Raw genomic sequence first — 24110 nt, 5'->3', positions numbered from 1 at the left:
AGTAATCTTCTGATGCAACCATTCTTTGCAAGTTGATTTGACATTGAAAAGATCGGTGATTGATGTTGAAGCAACTCTGACAAGAATGTCAAATACTAATTCTGTTGGTAAGTCGCAATGTTTCTCTTTTCGACGTTTGGTTATAAGTTTTTCTGAACTTAGAATAGTCATGATGATTGAATCGTAGAAGAAATAGCAAATTATACTAGAGATTAGGAAAGAAGGAATCTTATTAGAGATTAGAACATACCAATTCTCTTCCAAATTGTCTCGTTAAAAATTTATTTAAAATCTATATATAATATAAAACAGTAACGATGGAACTGAGGTGTCACTTCCTCCTTTTTTAGTGATAAAAAATTTAATATATTAATTTTAAGTTTATTATATATATTTATCTATAAAAAGATTATTGTATCCGTACTATATCTAAGAGTTCTACAGAATTTAAATTAATCCGTAAAATCTCTCTAATTCTCTACACATCTATATATAATATAAAACAGTAACGATGAAACTGAGGTGTCACTTCCTCCTTTTTTAGTGATAAAAAATTTGATATATTAATTTTAATTTTATTATATACATTTATCTATAAAAAGATTATTTTATCTGTACTATATCTAAGAGTTCTACAGAATTTAGATTAATTCCTAAAATCTCTCTAATTCTCTACACATCTATATATAATCTATATATAATATAAAACAGTAACGATGGAACTGAGGTGTCACTTCCTCCTTTTAGTGATAAAAAATTTAATATATTAATTTTAATTTTATTATATATATTTATCTATAAAAAGATTATTGTATCCGTACTATATCTAAGAGTTCTACAGAATTTAAATTAATCCCTAAAATCTCTCTAATTCTCTACACATCTATATATAATATAAAACAGTAACGATGAAACTGAGGTGTCACTTCCTCCTTTTTTAGTGATAAAAAATTTAATATATTAATTTTAATTTTATTATATATATTTATCTATAAAAAGATTATTTTATCCGTACTATATCTAAGAGTTCTACAGAATTTAAATTAATCCCTAAAATCTCTCTAATTCTCTACACATCTATATATAATATTCTATATATAATATAAAACAGTAACGATGGAACTGAGGTGTCACTTCCTCCTTTTTTAGTGATAAAAAATTTAATATATTAATTTTAATTTTATTATGTATATTTATCTATAAAAAGATTATTTTATCCCATATATCTAAGAGTACTACAGAATTTAAATTAATCCCTAAAATCTCTCTAATTCTCTACATATCTATATTCTATATATAATATAAAACAGTAACGATGGAACTGATGTGTCACTTCCTCATTTTTTACTGATAAAAAATATAATATAATATATAATATATTAGTTTTTATTTTATTATTATATTTATCTATAAAAATATTATTTAAAGTAAATGTGAAAATCAAATAATAATATTTAATTTATATAACACATTTATGTCATTAATTGTAATTATTAGATTGTATTTTTATTAATATTTATATATTAAGATGAATCCGTGCATCGCACGGGCCAAAAACTAGTGATTTATTAAACTTGCTTACGGCGATCCCTGAGACCCTATTCTTTGTTAATTTTTTTGAAATACTATTTTTCTTTTGTTACTTAGGCATAAGTTAAACATTATCGACTAATATTTTTATAATAATTATATCACTCAAAATTTTCATCACTTATAATATTTAGCACTTAAAATTCAATACTTATTTTTTCAGCACTTAATTTTCAGTTTTATCAAACAACACCTTAATTTCAGCATCAGTAATTTCAGTTCAGTTCAATTCAATTCAGTAACATTCAGTTTAGTTCAGTAATTTATCACTATTTATAATCATTATTTATTATTATTAGAACCATTATTATTATTATAAGTTTATTTATTTTAATTATTACTATTTTTAAAGTCTAACAAGTTCATGGGGCAACTGATGTATTAAACTAACTTTAATTCTTCAAAATTTCCGTATTGAGGTTATTTATATACTATTATTCGGTTAGGAGAGATAAAGCTCAAAAAACGGTGATGTTAGAAAATAAAAAATATGGTTTCATGGTAAACATCGTTCTGAACAACTTTAATTAAAAACAAAAATTTACACAGAAATTCAGATTTGAAAAATTATTTACAACTATGTCAAGTAATGAGTTTGAATTATATCAAACTAGTAAAATCAACATTTTTAATATAGTTTAAGAATTAGAATTTGTTTTTGATTTGTGCGGAAGGGCTTTCAACATTGATTAGGAAATCTGTATCTGATAGAGCATTGCATGGTATTCGAGTGAGTCGGACTAGTCCCATAATTTCACATTTATTTTTTGCGGATGATTATGTTTTTTTCTTTAGAGCCAATTCAACAGAGTGTGAGATTATCCGATCTCTACTTTGGGTATATGAGCAGGCATCTGGGCAACGAATTAATTATGATAAAACAGATGTTATTTTTAGTTCTGGTGTGACTGCTGATTGTCGTGTTCGTTGTGTTGAACATTTGGGTGTTAAAGAGGTGATTTCATTTGCAAAATACTTGGGAATTCCATCGATTGTGGGTCGATCTAAAAAAGCTGTGTTTAACTTTATAAAAGACAGAATGTTGAAAAGGATCAGTGGGTGGCATGAAAAAGGCCTATCACGAGGGGGGGAAAGAGGTTCTGATTAAATCAGTGGCACAAGCTATCCCCCAATATGTTATGTGTTGTTTTTTGCTTCCGAAAACTTTTTGTGATGAGTTACAACAATTAATTGCTCGCTTTTGGTGGAATCATGACTCTAGTTCAAAAAGAATTCATTGGCTCAGTTGGAAAAAATTATGTTTACCAAAGGAAGATGGAGGTTTGGGTTTCAGAAATATATTTGCTTTTAATCTTTCATTGCTTGCTAAACAGGTTTGGCGTATGATTGATAACCCAAATTCTTTGATTTCCCAAATCTTTAGACATAAATATTTTCCAAGACAGGGGTTGATGGAAGCTAAAGTTGGTTATTGTGTAAGTCATGTCTGGCGTAGCCTGTTGCAAGCTCGAAATGTTATTCTTGATGGAAGTTGCTGGAGGATTGGAGAGGGTCGCTCAGTGAAGGTTATGCACTCTAGATGGATACCAGATATTCCTTGTAATCGACCTTTGATTCTTCTCAATGATCTTCCATCTGATTGGGTCTCAGGTTTGATTGATTTTGATTCTTTTTGTTGGAAAAGGGATTTAATCAATTTTTGTTTCACATCTGAGGTGGCTGAGGCTATTTTACGAATACCTTTAAGCAGACGGAATGTTGCAGATTCAATGTTTTGGAAGCATTCACGAAAGGGTGATTATTTGGTCAAATCAGGATATAAAGTTGCAGTTCAATATTTGCAATTATCATCTTCTTTGGGTTCCACATCTTTCATTCTCCAACATTTTTGGAAGATTTTATGGTCAATACATGCACCGGCCAAATTTATTCACACCGTTTGGAGTGCAGCGAAGAATATCCTTCCATGTTTTAATAATCTTTCTAAAAAAGGAATTTCGTTGTATGATAGATGTCCTTTGTGTGGAATGGCTGAGGAAACTATAATTCACCTGCTTAAATTTTGTTCTGTCACGAAGTTGTATTGGAAATCTTTAAATCTGTCTGTTATGGTACATAAGTTGACAGGTTTTGACTGCATAGACTGGTTTGCTGCTGTTTTATCATCAATTTCACGGGAAGAAGCTGCTTTATTCTATGGAATGGTTTGGTTTTTGTGGTTTGAACGGAATCAAATGGTTCATGGTAAGAAACGATTAGGTTTTCAAGTGGCTGCAGAAAGTGTAAGATCGACGTTGCAGGGTTTTGCGGCAGGTTTAATAACTACAACTTCAGCAGATAGGAATTTCGGACCTGGTCAGAGTTTATCATCTAATGTACAGTGGTTTGCTCCTCCATCATGCATATATAAGGTGAATTGTGATGCTTCATTTTCTCTAAAATCTCACCATGCTGCTTTTGGATTGGTCGTACGGGATTCAACTGGTTTCGTCGCATTATCTGGAGGGGGACCGATTGGTAAAGCATTATCTGCTTTACATGCGGAATTAATGGCTATCCTTTCTTCGGTCAGAATTGTTAAAGATGCTGGTTTCCATTCTGTCTTAATTGCTTCAGATTCATTATCTGCAATTCGTCTCCTACGTGGAGATGAAATTATTTCTAATTGGATTGGAGTGATTGTTACTGATATTTTGGAGGAAGCACAAGCTTTTGTACAGATAGAATTCATTCATGAGAAGCGACAAGCCAATACGGTTGCACACTCTCTCGCTGCTTGGGCTTTTACTCTATCACATGAGGAAATTTTGATTGAAGATTTCCCATTGTTTGTTTCAACTTGTATTCAAACTGATGCTGTTTATTCTTTTTAATACAAGTGTCTCTTTTTATCAAAAAAAAAAAAAAGAATTAGAATTTGTAAATTAGATGTCTATGATATATTTTCTGAGTTTAAAATTTATGAATTAGGTCCAGAATTTTTAAATTAGAATGTAAAATCATATTTAATCTGTAATATATAGAAAATAATGATATATTAAGAATTAAATTTGATAATATGATTTAGTTGATGTCTTTTATGAAATATATCTCAAACTTTAATTATCTTCAACCCATTTTACCTATGTAGATCATGGTTAAATTATATTCATAACCACTCAATTTTATATTTATTAATATAAAAATTATTTAATTTTGTCTTTACTAATACAGTAAAACCTTCATAAACTCGATAAATTAATAACCTCTTTAAAATAATAATTTTTTCTGGTCTCGATTTAAGCCAATTTAGTCAATTTACCCTCGATAAATTAATATATCTATAAATTAATAAAATTTTATAGTCCCAGCATTATTAATTTATAGAGGTAAGCATTATTAATTTATAGAGGTTTTATGTATATGACTGCGGATGAAAGTAAATGAATGAAAAAAATCAATTTGGAGCTTTAGGGTTGTCACCAACTCGTGTATAAATATTAAAAAAATTACTTTCTAATGCAATATGAAAAATGTTTTGTTAATTATGTTTGTATGTAAAAATTGTCTAAGGAGTTAGATATATTTTACTCTGAATGTTTGAAAGTTTGAACAATTTTTTTTAATCATTCATCAGTAATAGTAACAGATGTTTTGAACCAGATAAAAACACATATACATACTGCATATTTTTTTGAATTTTTTATTTTATTTTATTTTTTCATATATGTACATCTATTTTTTATTTCGTGATTGCCAAGTAAAATTATAGTTAACAACAAGATTGATTCAATTTATAAATATTAAAGATGTAAATTTAAATAATTATATATTTATTTAAAACTAAATAATTATAGAGTTAATGTGATTTTTTTTATGACAATTAACCGACTATGCGATATTGCTTAAAATTATTTGCTGATAAAAATGAAAAATTGAGAATTTTTATTGAAAGAGCAACATATATATTTGACTACATTTTTACAGATATTTACAGATATTGATGAATTTAACATTTTTACTGTCATCAGATTAGGATGTGCAATAATCTTTATCATTCAATGATTTTTTCTATCTAAATTGATCGGAATTTTTATTATTTCAAACTTGAATGTCATCTCATCGATTCAATTTACCAGAGTTTACAAATTATATTCTGCGTAATCTTTATTGGCGATTTTCGTATGTCATGTATGGAGAATTTTAAACCAATTTTGTGAGAATAATGGTTAGTAGTACACAAGTAAACATACTTCCTAAGGCAAACGGTATTTTTCCCTGTTTTTTTATTCCTGAAAGTATCTATTACAATGAACATTAATAAAAACTTTAAACTAAGATTGCCTAAAAAAGAAAAAAAAAATTTTTTTAACTAGGAACAATATTTTTGTAAATACCCTAAATCTAAAAATTTATTTGTGTATCTACAGTAAGACTGAAGTTAATAAACAAATCTATAAGAGAACCTGCCAGTTCTAAGCATACCACAGAACCGAGTTGCTTCAGTATCCCATAAACAACCATTACATGAAACTCCATCATCAAACTCTTCCACATCTCTCCATCCCATTGATTTCTTCTTCATCCTCGGTGATCTTTCTTTGCAACCACAATTTCTTCTTCTCAATCTCAACTCGTTTTCTTCTCCTGCTTCAACTATAAAATTACGCTTCCATATCGGTTGAACAACCTTCCTCACATTCTCCCTACATTCATCCACCAATTCGTATTTCAAATCACCAACCAACTTCAAACCTTGTTCCCTAAACTTCCCGCCATAACAAACAAGAATTATACCATAAACATATTTGGCTTCCAAATGACCTTTATCACTCGCTTTTCTCAAGTACTCAAGCCCGGAATCCGGTTTTGAATGGCTGAAATAATCAACCATTCCTTGTCGGAATAATGATTCAGGGTTTCCGACTTGTATGCACTTCTCGAGAAAAGAGACAACGGGTTTACTCGTATTCCTGCATGGAATTACGGGTAAAGAATCAATTGAAACATGTTCGTAAACATAATCTTCTGATGCTCCTTTGAACCATTCTTTGCAGGTTGATTTGGCGTTGAAAAGATCGGTGCATGATGTTGAAGCAACTCTAGCTAGAATATCAGATAGTAACTCTATTGGTAAGTCGGAATGTTTCTCTTTTCTTCTCCGTTTGGTTATAAGTTTTTTTGAAGCTAGAATTGCCATTGAAGATTGAATTCGTAGAAGAATGAGCAAATTGTAGAGATAAGGAAGGAAGAAGGAGATGTTTAATATATAGATGGATGAATAATCTTAATCCTTGAATGATTAGGAATAGTTTCTGTTTTCTTTTTGGTTTAGGATTTCTATTTATAATGGATTTGTTTTTTCTGCTTTCTATTTTATTTTGTATTCCTATTTTATTAATGAAAGAGTGCATTTCTGGGAATTACATAAACCAGAACAGTTGCTTCGATTTAAAACGACATAGTGTTTTGATGAAACGACATTATAAAATGACACATAACTAAACCACTAGATTATTGAAACAATTAATCACTATGCATTGACGTCGTTTGGTAACAATTTTTTTTAACTTTGTGGTACATTTTATATAGGGTAAATTACACTCATGGACACTACTCATTTTCATTTTCGTAAGACCACTAAACTTTAAAACAATTCTCTCTCCGTTCTATAATATTTGTCTTTCTAGAGAATTTTTTTTGTTCCATATTATTTGACTTTTTGATTCAATCAATGTAATTGAATAGCATAGTAAGTGAAGGTAGATGGGGTGAATTTTGGTAATTTTCCTTACACCTCAAATTGGAGGGAATCAATGGTATATATCTTTTTTTTTCCAAAATTACTTTATTTTATTTTATTTATACAAATAAAAATATATAAAAATAATTTTTATATATAATTACATTATTAAACCATCACTTACCTTACCTTCCATTCATCCAAACACAACAAGTTAATTCATACACACTTACTTCTCCTTACATTACCTTACTTTAATTACACTCCGTCCAAACAAACTCTAAGTTGATGTTTTACCAAATATACCCTTATTTAAGTTGTTTTTTTATTTTAAGAAAAAATAAAAATTAATCAGTGGATGCAATTAATCAAAGATAACAAAGATTTCTAATTAAAAATTAATTTCATTTCTTAATTCTTGTGTTTTAACCTTAAAAGACAAATATTATGGAACAGATATAGTATAAAAATCACTCAGCTTTACACTTTCTAATATTATAGTCATTAAACTTCATTCAACATCTCATAATGATCATTAAGGCCTCAAAATAAAAAATTCCAAAAATTGATGATATTCTAAGTAATTTTACTTGTTCAAAATTGATCATTTAGGTAGGGCCGTAATCGAACCGAACTGAACCGAGTTTTGGCCTGCTCAAGCTCGGCTAGCTATAACATTAACGAGCCCGAGCCGAGCTTTAGCTTGCTCAAACTCGGCTCAGCTCATTAGAAAATAAACGAGCTCGAGTCGAGCTTCGAGCCTAAAATCCTCTTAAACTTGGTTCATTAAGAAAATTATCTAACCATGAATTGTTTATGGGTAAAACGTTAATTATATTTATGAAGTTTGCTCGCAAATAGCTCTTTAATTGTATACATAAACAAGATCACAAGCAAAGTTCGTGAATAAATAAACAAGATGCTTACAAATAGTTTGTATATTACTCATTTATTATGTTTGTGAACGAACTCATCTAATAACAATAGTTTTTTATGAAGCTGAAATTTATTCATAAATATTCTAATTGAGCCTGCTCGCGAGCTTTCGAGCCGAGCTTTGGCTTGCTCAAGCTCGGCTCGTTTACGAATCGAGCCAATAAATCGTGCTCATGAACGGTTCGTTTACAAATCGAGCCGACTCGAGTCGAACCAGGCTTTTATCGAGCCTACTACCGAGCTGCTCATGAGCGGCTCAACTCATTTACAGTCCTACATTTAGGTGTTGTTTAGTTAAGAGAGAAAGTAAGTGCTTAGAGAGAGAAAGCTCCAGATATTGTGATTTTGGAAAATAAAAAATGTGGCTTCATGGTAAATGTCGTTTTAAACAACATTAATTCTCGAACAGTTTAAGTTTGAGGTTGTTAATAAGGCATTAGTTAAAGTTTAGTGGCCACAACATTAGTCGAGTGACTTTTATGTTACAAATTTTAAAATTTAGTAGTGAAACTGAAAAAATGAGCAAATTCCAGTGTGGACCGGTGTAATTTACTTTTTTAATATAATATTAAAACAAGAATTTTGTCCACTCATCCTTGAGGTTGTGACATTATATATATATTAACTTATAAAATGTAAGGAGAATTATTTTTATTTAATTTTTAGTAATTTTTTAAAAAGTAATTTTTGGTAATTAAATTCTAAAATATTGCATTTTTATTTTATTAATTGACCATTTTTCTTAAAAAAAATTACATGGCTATCGAAAATCCAAAACCGATCTTCTAAATAGAATAATAATAAATGATGTATTTTTTTAAAATATGATTTTAGATGTACTACGTGTTTAACATGTTTCTACTATGTTAATCATAAAAGTGAGATATATCCGACGTAACTTTTAGTTGGTATATACTCAATTATCTCATGTGATACGTCCTCCTCTTTCCGGACAACATATTAAAGAGACCCGCCAACAGTCAAGTCAAGTAATTAGTGAGCGATACTTATTAATATGTTGGAATGACCATTAAAGCCAAACATGAAGATTAATGATTTTAATGAAAAAAAAGAAGTAATGAGTGACTTTTATGAAATATACCTCAAACTTTTATTATCTTCAACGCATTTTATACCATGTTTCTAAGAGTATTTAGATCAAGGCTAAATTACACTTATGGTCACTCAACTTTACATTTATTAATATAAAAGATTATGACCTCTAATGAAAGTAAATGACTTCAAAATGATAGTTGACGGTCTCAAAATAAAAAATTTTAAGAATTCTAATTGTTTAGAATTACAATTACTACAGAACATCGTTTTGTAAAATTACATATATCATTTTTGGACTTTTCTCTCTGAGTACAAAAAAAAAAGGCTTAGGGACAGTTTTTTTTGTAATTACCGACAGTTCTGTGACCGACGCCAAAGGCGACGCTAAAGTTTGGCATTGATTGTAGAGCCGACGCCAATAATAAAGTATTTAACATCGGTTCTAACCGACGCTAAAGGATGTCATTAGGGTCAATCATTAGCAAACAATCGACCCAATGTCATTTTTTCTCGATAATTGAATGGGTATTCGGTTGTTAGCAAACAAACAACCCCAATTACAAGACATTGGTGTTGGTTATTACGAACAACTGACCCTAACAACGCCAATGTCTTTGTCATTAGTGTCAGTTTATTCTTACAACCCACGTCAATGGCTCAACCCCTATAGACAAATACAATTATATAACAGACACTTGATTTACGAGAAGACAATAGAACCTGCATATAATAAAACTCACAATGTTGTGCTCATTTAAACCCAAATAGCAGATTGAAAAAAAAATCCTATACATATAATAAACCCAATAAGGGCATGAATTACAAAAGGAATATTTCCTATACATATAAACCCAATAAGGGTACAAAAAGAATATTTCCAAGATTACAAAAACATCTGCCTCAGTCCGTTTCTGCCCGAACCACTTCTACCTATTTTTCTGCCCGAACCATTTCTTTATATACTCTATCAACGGATGTAATCTTCCTTTCCGCAAAAGCCATCAAGAGGAAAATTGAAGATAATCCTGTCGAACTTTATAAATGAATGGGGTAAGAACCATCCACGCCGAACCTGCAGAACAAAACCTAGCTGTTACCATCCATATCGAGTAATAGTGATTTGTAGATAACAAGTTTATAGCTAAACCACCACAACGTCTAATCTTTTTCTCCTTTATAGCAAGTTTTTAAAATTGCTGTTCTTATTATGGATGCCAACCACTCTATTCATAAAGTGTAGGAAAATTTCTGCCAACATGTTTTAGTTCTACACATCAAATGAATCCCACAAAAGTATGGGCGTGTGCACCCTACTAGAAACATATTATGAAGCAACAACAAGAAAGCCATTTTCATCCTCCCCCTAAATTTTGTTCTGCACATCATACTGCTGGAACATAACATAACTAAGTCAACATGGCTCTTTCAAACAGATAATAGACAATCCCCATAAAGAATTTATCTAGCAACTGTCAAGGTGAAAATGCATTTCAAACTTTCAGCGGAAGACCCGACTCGACTCGACAGAAGATCATAACAAGCTTCAAGGCCTAAAAGCCAAAGCAAGCAAATGCAAAGAAACCATTACATAGTCATGTTCTCCTTATTTGGAAGCAAACAATAGAAAAGCACGAATTTGATCATTTATTTCGATGAATTTATTGGTATTTCTCATATCAACAAAACCTGTTATTCAAATTGATGATTTACAGACAGACCTTCAAAGAAAAACATCCTAACATTGAGGAATTACAAACCTTCATATTATATACACATCTATCTATCACATAAACAAAAGGGAGTTCCTATTATAATTGAAGCACCTGTTCTGGTTTTTCCAATTCCCAAAAGTTCACTTTTTCATTCATGTTTTATGTCCATCGGTCAGGTCCATTGCATCTGATCTCAACCGTCCCTGATCAATCTGGTCCGGGACCAATCTAGAATTTTCCTAAAAAACAGACAAGTTCTGTACATCACATTGTCCACAAAACTAAAACAAACCTTGGAGTCATTCCAATGTAAAACCATTTCATTTCAATCCAATCATCGTCTTCACTTTCAACATCATTCACCCTTGGAAAATCATCATAAGAGTTACCCACATAAATGGAAGGATCATTGAAAGTTTGGAATTGGTTTGCAGTCGGAATCGGCCCTGACAAGTTATTGTTTGACAAGTTCAAGTAGTTCAAGAATGTCATAGAAACCATGCTGAGAGGAATAGGACCTGAAAGTTTGTTGCAGGAGAGGTCTAGAGTTTCGAGTCGGTTCAAGTCGCTGAACTTCTCAGGAATCTTTCCTGTCAAGTGATTCCAGGATAAATTCAACGAACCCAAATATGCAAGATCTGCTATCTCTTCAGGAATATCTCCCCTGAAATCATTGTTTGACAAGTCTATCACATTTACAATGCCAAGTATTCGAATCTGTTCAACTTGCCTTCCTTTCATAATCAGCTCCTACTTCTCTTCATAAAATACAAGTGAGTATATAACATTAGGGAAGTAGAGAGAAGGAGATTGTAATCCAGAAAGATTGCCGATACAAGAGGGGATGAATCCTGAGAAATTGTTGTTCAGTAAAGATATGGAGGTATGAAAGACGACAAAGCTGTTCAGTAAAGATTCCGTCAAACAAGTTTCCCCGTAGGTCTAGAGCTTCAAGATCCGGTAGCCATTCAGCAATCAACTCCGGTATGTTTCCGGAAAACATGTTTTCTCCAAGATCAAGGATGTTCAAGCCTGTGCAGTTCTCCAAGGACCGTGAGATTTCCCCAGAAAGATGGTTCCCAAACAACTTCAGCACGTTAAGGTTGGGTGAGGAGCATATTGAGGAAGGAATTTCACCGGTTAGATTGTTCTTAGATAGGTCCACAACACGTACACTCAATTCCTCCCACGGAATTTGGAGATTCCCAGAGAAATTGTTGTTTGAAAGATCAAGGGTCATCAAATCTTTTAGACCACTTATACATTGAGGAATGCTTCCATTTAAGAAGTTTCCAGAAAGTAGAAGGTTCTTAACAACCGCATTTCTTTACAAAACTTCATAGGAATTGGACCAGAAAATGTGTTGTCATCTAAATTCAGATCCTTGACATTAGTCCAAATTGGAAGTGAGCCCTCCAAGTAATTGGAATGCAAATCAACCCAAGCTTCAGAACCGAAAACTAGTGAACTCGGCACTTTGCCTTTGAATTGATTACCAGAAAGATCTAGAGATATAAGTTCTTGAGAAAGCTTCCAAAGCCAATCCGGTATTTCACCCCAAAGAGCATCATCCTTCAGTATCAGAAACGAAAGATCCGTTTGAGCTTCGATCCACGAAGGGAACACTGAACCCAAATTACAAGCAGAGATTTCCATGTAGTCAAGACTAAAAGGAGGGATCCAATCATGACTTATGTTAACAGCTAAAGACATCCTCAGAGATGACACACCAAAAGTCTTTAACTTTGTTAGCCTAAGAAAATGAGTTTCAGACAGAACACCTTTCCAAGAATTTCTAGAAAGATCTATTAAGACTAAATTTGATAGCTGCCCAATGGTATCAGGAAGAGTCCCATCCATTGCATTGGCAGGTAGATAAAATGACTCCAAAAATGATAAATTTTCAATAGACGGTGGAATTGAACCTGAAATTGAGTTCTCCCCTAACCATAGGATTTTCAAATTCTTAAACCCTCCTATTGACTCGGGTATCTCTCCATTTAATTGGTTATCCCAGAAATCTAGTTCCTCCAAGCTCGAATTGCTACATTCTGACAAACTTCCAAAAAACTCATCTATTCGACCACTAAGTTCATTATAAGGCAGATCTAAAGATACCAGGTTGCATAATTTTCCCCAACCATCAGCGGGCAAAGACCCTATAATTTGACAACCCATGAATTGAAGTTTCAGAAGGGTGCTAATATTAAACAACCATTGAGGAAATGAAGTGTTGAGGAGATTGTTCTCTAGGTTGAGGATTTTAAGATTGCTAAAATTTGATTGTGGTATAAAATCAGGAAAGTTCTGCAGTTCGGAACGAGGCAAATGGAGTTGTTCAAGAAATGGAAGCATGCTAACAGAATGCAGCCAAGTGGTTGATGCTAAACTAAGATCCACATCTCCTAGATTTAGATATTGCAAATGAGAGAATTTAGTGATCCAATTCAAACCAGAAACCCACATCTTGTTATTTGCGTTGAGATTAAGATAAAGCAAGTTTGATAAGTTTCCGAGATGAGGAGGAACCCGTCCGGAAAATGATGAATTGGAGAGATCAAGATAACTCAATTCACTAAAAGAAGCAATGAATTTGGGTATTGGGGCTCCTTCAAAATCGTTTGAACTTAGACTAACGTTGTTCAAATGCTTCAAGTCAAACAAAGAAGGATTTATCTTACCACTTAAGTTTGACAGTTGAAGCCTGAGTACATTTCCTGTCTGCTTGTTGCACCACACTCCAGACCATTTACAGCAATCTTCACCAACCCAAGTTGAAAGCTGACCTGAAGAATCATTATCATTAAGACCCTTCTTGAAGTTAAGAAGTGCTTTCCTCTCTATCTCAATGCAACCCACTTCAGAATTTGTGGCATTGGTAATAGATTTATTAGCTTCAAGAGGAAAAAGTTTCCAGAATAGGAAAAGGGTGAACAAAAGCTGGAAGCAGACTCTCTTAATCGCCATAGAAACACAATTCAGAATTTTCTAACAGTTAAATGTTTTGGAAATAGCCAAATATAAATAAATTTTCACACACAATTATCTTCAAATAATAAATTCACCCCCAGTGGCAGTTTTCAGAAAGCTGGTCAGCACGGCAAATGGAAATTGACAATGAAAACTACCTCTAACAAGTTCCTGAATGTTGAAGTAGCTTTCATTTTCCAATTGAAAATGAAAATATGAACTTTTTATGCATTTCTTGTAGTGAGAAGTCAAATGTAGCAGTAGCCCTAACATGAGACAGAAGCCCTATTTTATGATGAAATCAAACAAAGTGACAAAAACTGATGGTTATTGACAAACTTAGATAACTATAACCATAATCATAATCATGAAATTGAATTTCAAATACTCAAAAGTATCATCAATATAACTCATATTCACGCCCTCCACATCAAAAGATGCCCGACAAATATTTTAAAAAGAAACAGGGAATACAGAGGGCAAAGTCCAAAATAAACCCTAAAATGAGCAACAAACCAGCTAAAGAGTAGGAGTATAAAGAGAATTAAGTGAATTCTACATACTGAAACAAAGCTACCTATATCTGCTTCATTCTGGAAATCCGCATTCCATCGCTGCATCTGAAGTTCAATACTATGATGTGGAACGAGAGTCCAACCCGATAATTTACACCTCTATTTACAATGATTTTTCCCTTGAATTGAACAAAATCTGAGTGAAGGACCTGAAATTTTGGTGCTTGAGCTCAGGTGTAATAATGTAATAATTTTAGTGCCATGTTTGGTGAAATCGGAGAAGCAGTAAAGAGCATTGAAGACTGATATTTATCCCACATCGGTCAGATAGAACTGAAGCAGGGACCTGTGTGACTATAAATATGGTAGCGCCACACAGTTGAAAAGCTTCTTTGCGCTTGGGGCATTGACGCAGCTTGACCTGAGCCTAGAGAACTATTTCCAAACCCCCTCTGAGGCCTGGGCTTGACCTGAGCCTAGAGAATTTCTGGAAGGGCTCCCTTTGGGGCAAAGCCTTACAATATAAGTTTTTTTTTTTATTATTTTGTTCTATTTTTTATTTTTTTAACGAAAATGTTTCATATTTTAATTAGATTAGAAATTGAAGAAGTACATTAAAGGCTTGTTTATATATACAAATTAAAAGAGTTATTACTTGTAAGCAAACTTCACAAATATAATTAATTATAACATACAAACAATTTACTCATAAACAATATAAATTTTCTTAATGAACCAAGTCCAAAAGAGGATTTTGGACCGAAATAAGCTTAAAGCTCGGCTCGTTAATTTTATAGCAAACTCGGCTCAGACTCGGGCTCGAGCTCGTTAATTTTATAGCGAGCCGAGCTTGAACAGGCCAAAGCTCGGCTCCTAAGTTGCATTGAAATTAGGAATATTATGAAAAAGATTTTGTTTTCCTTATTTATTTATTGATCTATTTAACTATTTTATAATAAATCTATTATTTTAATTAATCGCTATAAATTCACGTTTTATAGCACGTAGAATGTAATTTAATGTGTATTGATCCTATAATATGAAACAAAAACAAAAACAAATCTCTAGAAAGATATGTAATATGAAAAAAGATATGTAATATGAAACGGACAAAAATAAATATCTAGAAAGACATAAATATGAATTGAGTAACATAAATGCAAATATGAAACGAATTGAGTAACATAAAGACATATTTACATGCTAAGTCGTACAAAATTTATAAAGACAAACAATGAAATAGATTCTAAAGGTATGAAAACTATGATGAAATTATAAAAGCATGATTTCAACAGGAAAACGATGAAAAAGATATAAGATTCATACCAATATTTACCAATATAAGATTCATATCTTAACGATGAAAATGAAAAAGATACAAGATTCATACCAATATTTTACCAATCTATACTATATATAATTACGGAATCAGAGAAAAATGAGAAGAAGTGTTTTAAATGTCTTTTTGATGAGTTCTCAACGTAGTAAAAAAATCAGATTAAAAATATTTAATTAATTAAAAATAAATATTTAATTAATTAAAAATAACAAATTTATATTTATAATATATTAAATAATTACTAACATATTAATTAAAATAATAAAAGAAAGCAAGAGTTACGGGAAAATGAAAAACACAAAGCAACGGAAATCCAAAAGTCACAAATAAACTTCTATATAAAGCATGATAAATAGTATTCTACTATTATATTCATTGGTCACGATAGATAGTATTATATTTCTGAAGGTAAATATTCGATTTTTTTCATATGTTGTAGTTATTTTGTTCTCAATTATGTTGTTTTATTTTTATTAAACAATAGTTGTTATAGTTTCATCTTTCAGATTCATTTCTGTTGTTACCCAGGTTCTATACCTCACGCTATTTTATCAATATTTTCTTTTTTATTTGTCTTTTTTTTTTCAAACTGATAGTTTCAATTGAAGAAATCCGATAGAAATAGAAGATGCATGAACAACTAAAACCGGAAAACACAAAAGTGTCAAAAATTACAAGAAATTTTTATATTTCTCAATGTAATTATTCGATTTTTTTCATATGTTGTAGTTATTTTTGTTCTCAATTGTGTAGTTGTTTTCTTTTTATTAAACAATAGTTGTTATAGTTTCATTTTTCAGAGATGAAATTCCATTTCTTTCGTCACTCAGGTTCCATACCTCTCACTACCTTATTCATGTTTTCTTTTTTATTTGTCTTTTTTTTTTCAAAATTACTAAAATAAAGATTTTATAAATTTGTATTCTTTTTTAGTATATGTTGCTAGGTGTTATCATTTCGATTGCTAACTCTTAACTAAAATTTAGATTTTCGGCTTTATATGAACTCAATTTTTTGCTTTCTCAATTGTACTGTTGTTTTATTTTTATTAAACAATTGTTGCTGTAGTTTCATCTTTCAGATATGAAAATTCATTTCTGTCGTTATCCAGATTCCATACCTCTAGCTATCTTATCCATGTTTTCTTTTTTATTTATTTATTTTTCAAAATGACTAAAATAAAGATTTTGTATATTTGCATTCTTTTTTAGTATATGTTCTTAGGTGTTATCATTTTGATTGTTAACTCTAACTAAAATTTAGATTTTCGGCTTTTTATGAACTCAATTTTTAGTTTTAATTGAAATTAGATTAATTTTTATAATTCGGAACATGTTGAAATCCACTCATTTTTTTAGTTTGAGTTTAGCTAATTGATATGGATTGTATTTTTTATTTTTATGCATTTTGGTACAAATAGATATAAAGTTTCACATGATAGTTTTTTTATTGAAGTTTGAGACATATTAAATAAAATATTAAAGAGATATTGGAATATTATACTTACAAAATACTTACAATGAAGTTTATTTCAATATAAATTATGTTATATTATTATTATTATTATTATTATTATCAAGAAGTTATTTTTTCCCAATTTTCTAGACAAGGAGATTGTAAGCGTCTAATACGCTTATTCTTGATGAATGTGGATTATGCTAGATACGAATTCAAAATCAAGGTAAATAAAAATAAATTTTGATGCTCAAAATCCTAAAAATGTACATTAATTATGCATATTGAGATAATTGCTTTTGCAACATTGGCTTATATAATTTTTAACTATTATATTATTTTTTTTATAAAAATTGGGACGAGACAGAACTAGGGCTGGGTGAGCACCCATGGCCCAAGAACTTCCAAACCCGCAAATATATTAAAAAGGAAAAAAGAGTGTTTGAACAAGAGGAGAGGAAGGAGAACCAACAAAAGAAGGGGGAAAGAGAAAAGTTTAGGAAATTCAAGAAAAACGTAAAATGAGAAATACTACAAATGTCATCATTGATAAACTTGTGGCAAAAAGCAGGAGCGGAAAGCCACCAATTGATCATAGAGGAAGAGACTCCAAACTTTGCCAATGCATCAGCAACTCTATTACCTTCCCTAAAGATGTGAGAAAAGAGAATGTTCATCCTAGAGCAAATGTTGAGACAGTGCAATCATTCTTGTCGAATACTCCAAGGAACATCCAAGGAACGATGACGAATCAGATTAACTACATACATTGAGTCTGACTCGACCCAAAGCTGGTGCCAATTTTTCTCCCAAGCAAGTTCAATTGCAAAAATAGCGGCTCTTAATTCAGCCAAATAAGCAAAAGATGGAGAGGTAGAGAAAGCAAAACAACCTTTGGAAAAGCCTCGATAGTTGCGAAAAATACCTCTCGCTCCAGCCTCGCCAGGAGTGCCAAAAGCAGAGCCGTCCACATTGACTTTAACCCACCCCGGAGGAGGTTTAAGCCAATGGACTGGAATAATGTTGGGAGCAGGAGGCGGTCTAGGAGAAGCCAGAAGACGGGATAAGACAATAGCATCTCTCCGCGAAGAGCAAAAACCTTTAGAAGTGGCAAAGGACTCTTGAATCTTTTGGAAGAGGATGATCTTCGAGTGTTGAATAGAAGGAGGAACGTCATTAAAGATTGCTTCATTCCGGCAATGCCAGATTAACCATATGCAAGTGACAGCGGCAACACACCAGATCATCAACACTTGAGAGCCAAAATGAATGCTACGAAGAGAGCTGAAGAAATTAATGAATTGGGAATATCGAGGCAAAGAACAGTCGAAATGAATCTCAATGGCTCTCCAAAGAGAATCTGCAAAAGAACAGCTAATGAATAAGTAGTTAATGGACTCAGCATCCCTACCATAAAGAGCACATCGAGAGGCAAAAGAGATTCCAAGACGCTGCGGGAAATCGTGAGTCGGAACCCGGCCATGCAAAACTCTCCAGAAAGTGAAGGAACGAGAAGGGGGAGTGTGATCATTCCAAACAAATTTATACTAGTCCACCGATGAGCAAGGACTGATAACTGAATAATACTCTTTGACAGAGAAAATACCCTTCGTAGAGGGTTGCCAAGCGCATAAATCAAAATCATCTCTACCCCCGTGAATAGATCGAATACTATCTTGAACAACTGAGGGAAGAGTAAAGTCAAGCCACTCTGAATTTGTCAAAAAGTCATCGGCAGAATTATAACGCGTACGCTTTTCCTGTTGATCAAGACCCAATCTGTCCGCCACCGATGGAATGATCCACCGATCAGTCCAGAAGTTGAGAGTAGAAGACTGGCCAATCCACCAAAAGGTCTGATCCCAAATGAATGAATAAACAAACTTACAAGAAGACCAAATTGAGGAAGGGGCAATGGTAGCTTTAGGCAGACCAGAGACAGCTAGGAATCTAGATTTCATCAGAGAAATAGCTAGACTGGAGCCTTGAATTAAATCCCAACACATTTTACCCAAGAGAGCCTGGCTAAAGATCCTAAAGTCCTTAATACCCAAACCTCTACCCTCCAAACTTTTGCAGCAAGTTTGCCATGGAACCGTAATTAGCTTCCTCTTATCAATACAACCCAACCAAAGGAAATTCCTCACACTTCTATTGAGCTTCTTCAACAATCCCACAGGCCACTTATAGATCAAGAAAGAGTAACCAGAGAACCAGTAATAGCAGACTTAATTAGAGTTAAGCGCCCTGCAAAGGAGAGAGAGCTACCTTTCCACTTGCTAAATTGAGAGAGAAATTTGTCTGCAAGGCTGCTCAGATGACGAGCCCTTGGAGCTCCAATAAATAAAGGGACTCCTAAATAACTGAAAGGGAGAGACTCAAAACGGATACCAAGACAGTGAGCAAGACGAACCCTCCTCGGAGTACTCACCTGAGAACCAAAAAAAGACAGCAGATTTGTTCCAACTAACCTGCTGGCCAGATATCTGACCATAGAGCATGAAGAAATCCTTGAGAGCATACATGTTGCTCAAGGAAGCCACTCCAAAGATGAGCATGTCATCAGCAAAAAGAAGATGAGAGGGAAAAATGTTCCCTCCAGAGTAATACATAGGAGAGTAATTACCCTCCCTCACCATTTTATCAAGCCAACGAGAGAAAAAATCCTCAGCAATGTCAAACAGAATAGGAGAAAGAGGGTCCCCTTGTCTAACCCCTCTAGAACAAGAAAAGTAACCCTTTGGAGAACCATTGATCATCACAGAAATACGAGCAGAAGCCAGAATGTTAAGGATCCAATCCCTGAAAGTGAGAGAAAAACCAAAGGAATCTAGTACATCCAAAAGGAAGTTCCAATCTAAAGTATCAAAAGCTTTATAAATATCAATTTTTAAGGCCATGTGTCCACCAAAACGCTTCCTGACAAGCAAATTAACACCCTCAAAAGCTAAGACAATGCACTGATGAATGTTTCTACCTTTAAGGAAACCATACTGGTTGGGAGAGATAATCCTTGCAGCAATAACTGCAAGGCGATCAGCCAGAATTTTTGAGATGATTTTGAAACTAAAGTTAATCATTACAATAGGCCGAAAATTCTCAATTCTGTCCGCTTCAGCAACTTTAGGAATTAGAGACATACTACTAGAGTTTAAACCAGGCAGGATGCAACCATGATCAAAGAAAGCCTTGACCATATTGCAAACATCCATCCCAACAATATCCCAAAATGAGCGATAAAAAATACCCCCAAAACCATCAGGACCAGGGGCACTGTCCAGATCCATGGAAAAGACTGTGTCCTTAATAGCTTCAAATGAGGGTTTAGAAATTAATTCCTCATTATCCAAAGAAGTTACTAAGTTGGGAATTACCTCATTAATTGGAGAAAGATCAATATGCTCCCTAGAACTACGAAAGAGATTAGAGAAATACTCTATAACATGATCAGATAATATTCCAGTCTCAGAAGTGGGACCATCATCGATAATCCGTAAGTGATTGATGTCGGTCCAAGTCTTTCTAACTCTAGCAGACTTTTGGAAGAAACTAGTGTTTCTATCCCCCTCTTTAAGCCACTTAACATGGCTTTGCTCTATGTACATCATCTCCTGCCGAAGGAGTTGTAAATCAAGGTTGGAGCAGGCAGCAGAAGCAGCATTACTCAACTCCGGAGAATCTCCTTGCTCAGCAATTTGCTTTTGAATATCTGCAAGATGAACTTCTGCCAGGTGAATATTAGAATCAACTCTGCCAAACACGTTTTTATTCCATTCCCTGAGAATAGGCCTAAGAGTGCGAAGTTTATGACATAAAAGTTGAGCAGGAGGGAGAGAGATGTGGGAAGTAGTCCAGTGATTAGCAATTACCCCCTTTAAAGAATCATTAGTGATCCACATTGCATGGAATCTAAACCTAGCAATCCTTGGTTCCATAAATCTGCATTGAATGAGCATCGGGGGATGATCAGAACTATACCTTGCCAAAGCCGTGCAAGAGATAGAGTCCCAAGAATCCAAAAAAACCCTCAGACAGTAAAGCTCTATCAAGTCGACATTCAACATGAGCCGCCCCATGTCGACCATTGGACCAAGTAAATCTCTGCCCTAAAGTATCAATATCAATAAGACCACAATCATCAATAAAGTTCCTGAATTCCCTGCAGGATCCAGCAGCAGGAGGTGAACCAAGCTTCTCATGAGAGCCCGTAATAGCATTGAAATCTCCAAACACCAACCAATTATTATTTGGAAAGGCACAACTATAAAGAGAAGACCACAACTCCCTTCTTTCAGAAGCCAGATTACTACCATAGACAAAAGAAAGCAGAAAAGACTTGTCACCCATCTGGTGTTGAACAGTAACATGTTGGGTATGAGAAGAATGAAGAGAAATAGAAGAAGCATCCCTAGAGAGAAGCCAAAGAGTCGGCGAATCCTTATCATTCCAAGCAAAGAGAGAAAGACCTAGAGATCTCCAGAACCGATCAGCAGTGTCACTAAAACAAACAAGAGGTTCTACAAGACACAAAAAATCAGGACAATGTTGTTGTCACAGAAGCTTCAGGGCTCGTTGAGTGCGATCATTAGCGATGCCCCTACAGTTCCAAAATAACACAATCATTGAAACCGCACAGGCGGCTTGCTATGCCGTTTACCACTGACCTCAAGGGGAATGTTATTATCCTTGTGCTTCTTCCTTTTCTGGACTTTAGACCAAGTCTTTTCCTCAGTATCATTAACCACCTGCAAACTATCACTGATTTTTGAATGCTCAATGATTTGCAAATTAGAAAATTCAGAATCTTGAGGATTGGGATGAGAGGTTTGCCAACCCAAGACTCCCAGATCTTTATCAAGCTGATAAGATGGAAAGCCAAGAGAAGGAGAGGCAGGGGTCATTCCAGAATCAGAATCTAGAACTGGCTCACTTATCTTGACAGAACTATAGTACCATCTGCAATTCACGGTTAGTAGGCTTGTCAGACTCTAAGCTGGGAGAAGCCTCTTTAGAGGATTCACCAGTATCAATGTGAATTCCTGGCTTTTGTTGCCAAATCTGAGTAACAGACCTACCTCGGGGCTCGGGAGATCCCATCTTTTGCTTCCCATTTCTTTGCTTTTACAACAGGTTCTTCACGGCGAAGATTTCTCCTATAAGCTCCAGCAGAATGACCAATGGAATGGCAAGTGGAGCATAAGTCAGGAAGTCTTTCATATTCAAGGGAAATCCAATACATAGAGGTGTCAGTATCCACCCTTAGCTTGTATTGAATTTCCTTAGAAAGCTCAACATCAATCAAGATACGAGCGTAATAACCCATTTCACCCTCCATAGTATTCTTGTCAAAAAGAATGGGCACCCCAATCGCCCTTGCAATGCTTGCCATGATCCGCTTATCCCAGAATTACCAAGGGAGATTGTAGAATCGGACCCAAACTTGAGCAGAAGTTGATTTGTGAGAGTCCGGATTAAATCCCGGGCTCCAATGAATGAAACGCATAATCCCAGGCCTAAGAGTAATTGAACCACGACTCCAAACAGATTGTAGAGCCTCTGCGGGTGACAAAATGATGTGATAAAAACCTCTGCCCAAAGAAATCAATTTCCAATTAGGGGAACAACCCCAAATAGATGAAAGTTTGGCCTTCAAGTCCGGTTGCTTCCAAGGGGATTCCCCTTTAGCCAGAGTGATATGCCCGATAATAGAGTGCTTACAGAGATCGAGTCTTTCATTGTAAATATCCTGTTGTATTTTGACGGCTTTAAAACCGCCTTCTTCGGATATAAGAGGTTGATTCATAGGGAGAGGAACATCCGGAGAAATAGCCGCAGAAGTAACAGCATCAACAAGTGTAGCCGCATAGGACCTAGGGCCAGCAGAGGGCCCGGGTCGCGAAGGAGGACAATTCATAGCTTTACTAGATTCGAGCCGGGCATTTTTTAAAAAAGATGTTCTAGAAAAAATATGGGCAATGGAGCAATCCATCTCCATCACATAAGCCACACAAACCCTAGGCAAAAAATCAAACCGTCCAAAAAATTAAGACTTGAATACAAAAAGAAGCCGAAAACCACCGGCGGCAGATCTGCGGCTTCTTACAGAAAAAAACTCAGACAGAGCTGTAGAGAACCAGAACCCTAGCAGATTACCAAGCCCAGTGATTATCTTTCTGGTTAAAATTAATCAGCATCTATGTACCTCAAATTATTAACAAATTTGATAATTATATTGTCAAATATTGATTTTAAATGTTTGGCACGGTCACACATCCGCAAAACACCAGATCCAGGGGCAGGGAGATCGGCGAAAGAAAACGGCGAAAGCAGAGCGACGGCGAGAGGAGGAGCGGCGGAAGAGAGGTGGCGGATCTTCCAAACGAACCCGCTCCCAAACGATCTTGCGAAATAAAACCCACCAGAACACACAGTGACGGCGAGAGGGAGATCGGTGCAAGAGGAACGGCGGCAGTAGAGCGGAGGCAGAAGAGCGGCGACGGCAGTAGTGAGGCGGGGCGGCGGTAGAGAGGCCTGCGCCAAAACCCTAGCAGAGACTCTTCGTAATCGCAACCCTTACTATTATATTATGATTCAGACAAAGTTGTTAGTATTTCAAGAGTTTTTAACAGATGAAAATGAAATATGATCATAGGAAAAATTATTGAAAAATATTAATTAAGAAAATATTATTATTTGAATCTCTTCAAATTCTCAAATGTTGAGCATAATGATTCTAATTAATATAATTAATTTCACATATTAATTATAAAATGTTTTTTTCTACTGAGTGGTTACAATTGCGATTTAATTCTATTTAACTAAAATTAATTTATGGACTTAATACTTCATTAAGA

At 33.9% G+C, this 24110-nt stretch overlaps 2 protein-coding genes, 1 long non-coding RNA gene and 1 pseudogene across 3 annotated transcripts; all 4 read right to left on the bottom strand.

Annotated features, from left to right (window-relative positions):
• Positions 1–5971: 5971 nt before the first annotated feature.
• LOC136229658 (putative F-box protein At1g67623) lies at positions 5972–6730 on the bottom strand. The gene has a single exon (XM_066018578.1). It carries the CDS (start codon positions 6728–6730, stop codon positions 5972–5974), a length of 759 nt encoding a protein of 252 aa, XP_065874650.1.
• A 3245-nt stretch (positions 6731–9975) lies between these two features.
• On the bottom strand, positions 9976–14959 carry LOC136231269 (uncharacterized). Its single transcript, XR_010689741.1, has 2 exons — positions 14525–14959; positions 9976–10337 (listed from the first exon to the last, which is right to left on the bottom strand). It is a non-coding gene; the product is annotated as an uncharacterized lncRNA (long non-coding RNA).
• LOC136229025 (receptor-like protein EIX2) lies at positions 11242–12217 on the bottom strand (annotated as a pseudogene).
• On the bottom strand, positions 11981–13944 carry LOC136229024 (receptor-like protein EIX2). The gene has a single exon (XM_066017567.1). The coding sequence runs from the start codon at positions 13942–13944 to the stop codon at positions 12259–12261; it is 1686 nt and encodes a 561-aa protein (XP_065873639.1). The 3' UTR covers positions 11981–12258.
• Positions 14960–24110: the final 9151 nt, after the last annotated feature.

This window comes from Euphorbia lathyris, chromosome 5, assembly GCF_963576675.1.
Source record: "Euphorbia lathyris chromosome 5, ddEupLath1.1, whole genome shotgun sequence".
Classification (NCBI taxonomy): domain Eukaryota; kingdom Viridiplantae; phylum Streptophyta; class Magnoliopsida; order Malpighiales; family Euphorbiaceae; genus Euphorbia; species Euphorbia lathyris.
This window is presented reverse-complemented; position numbering and strand designations above follow the sequence as displayed.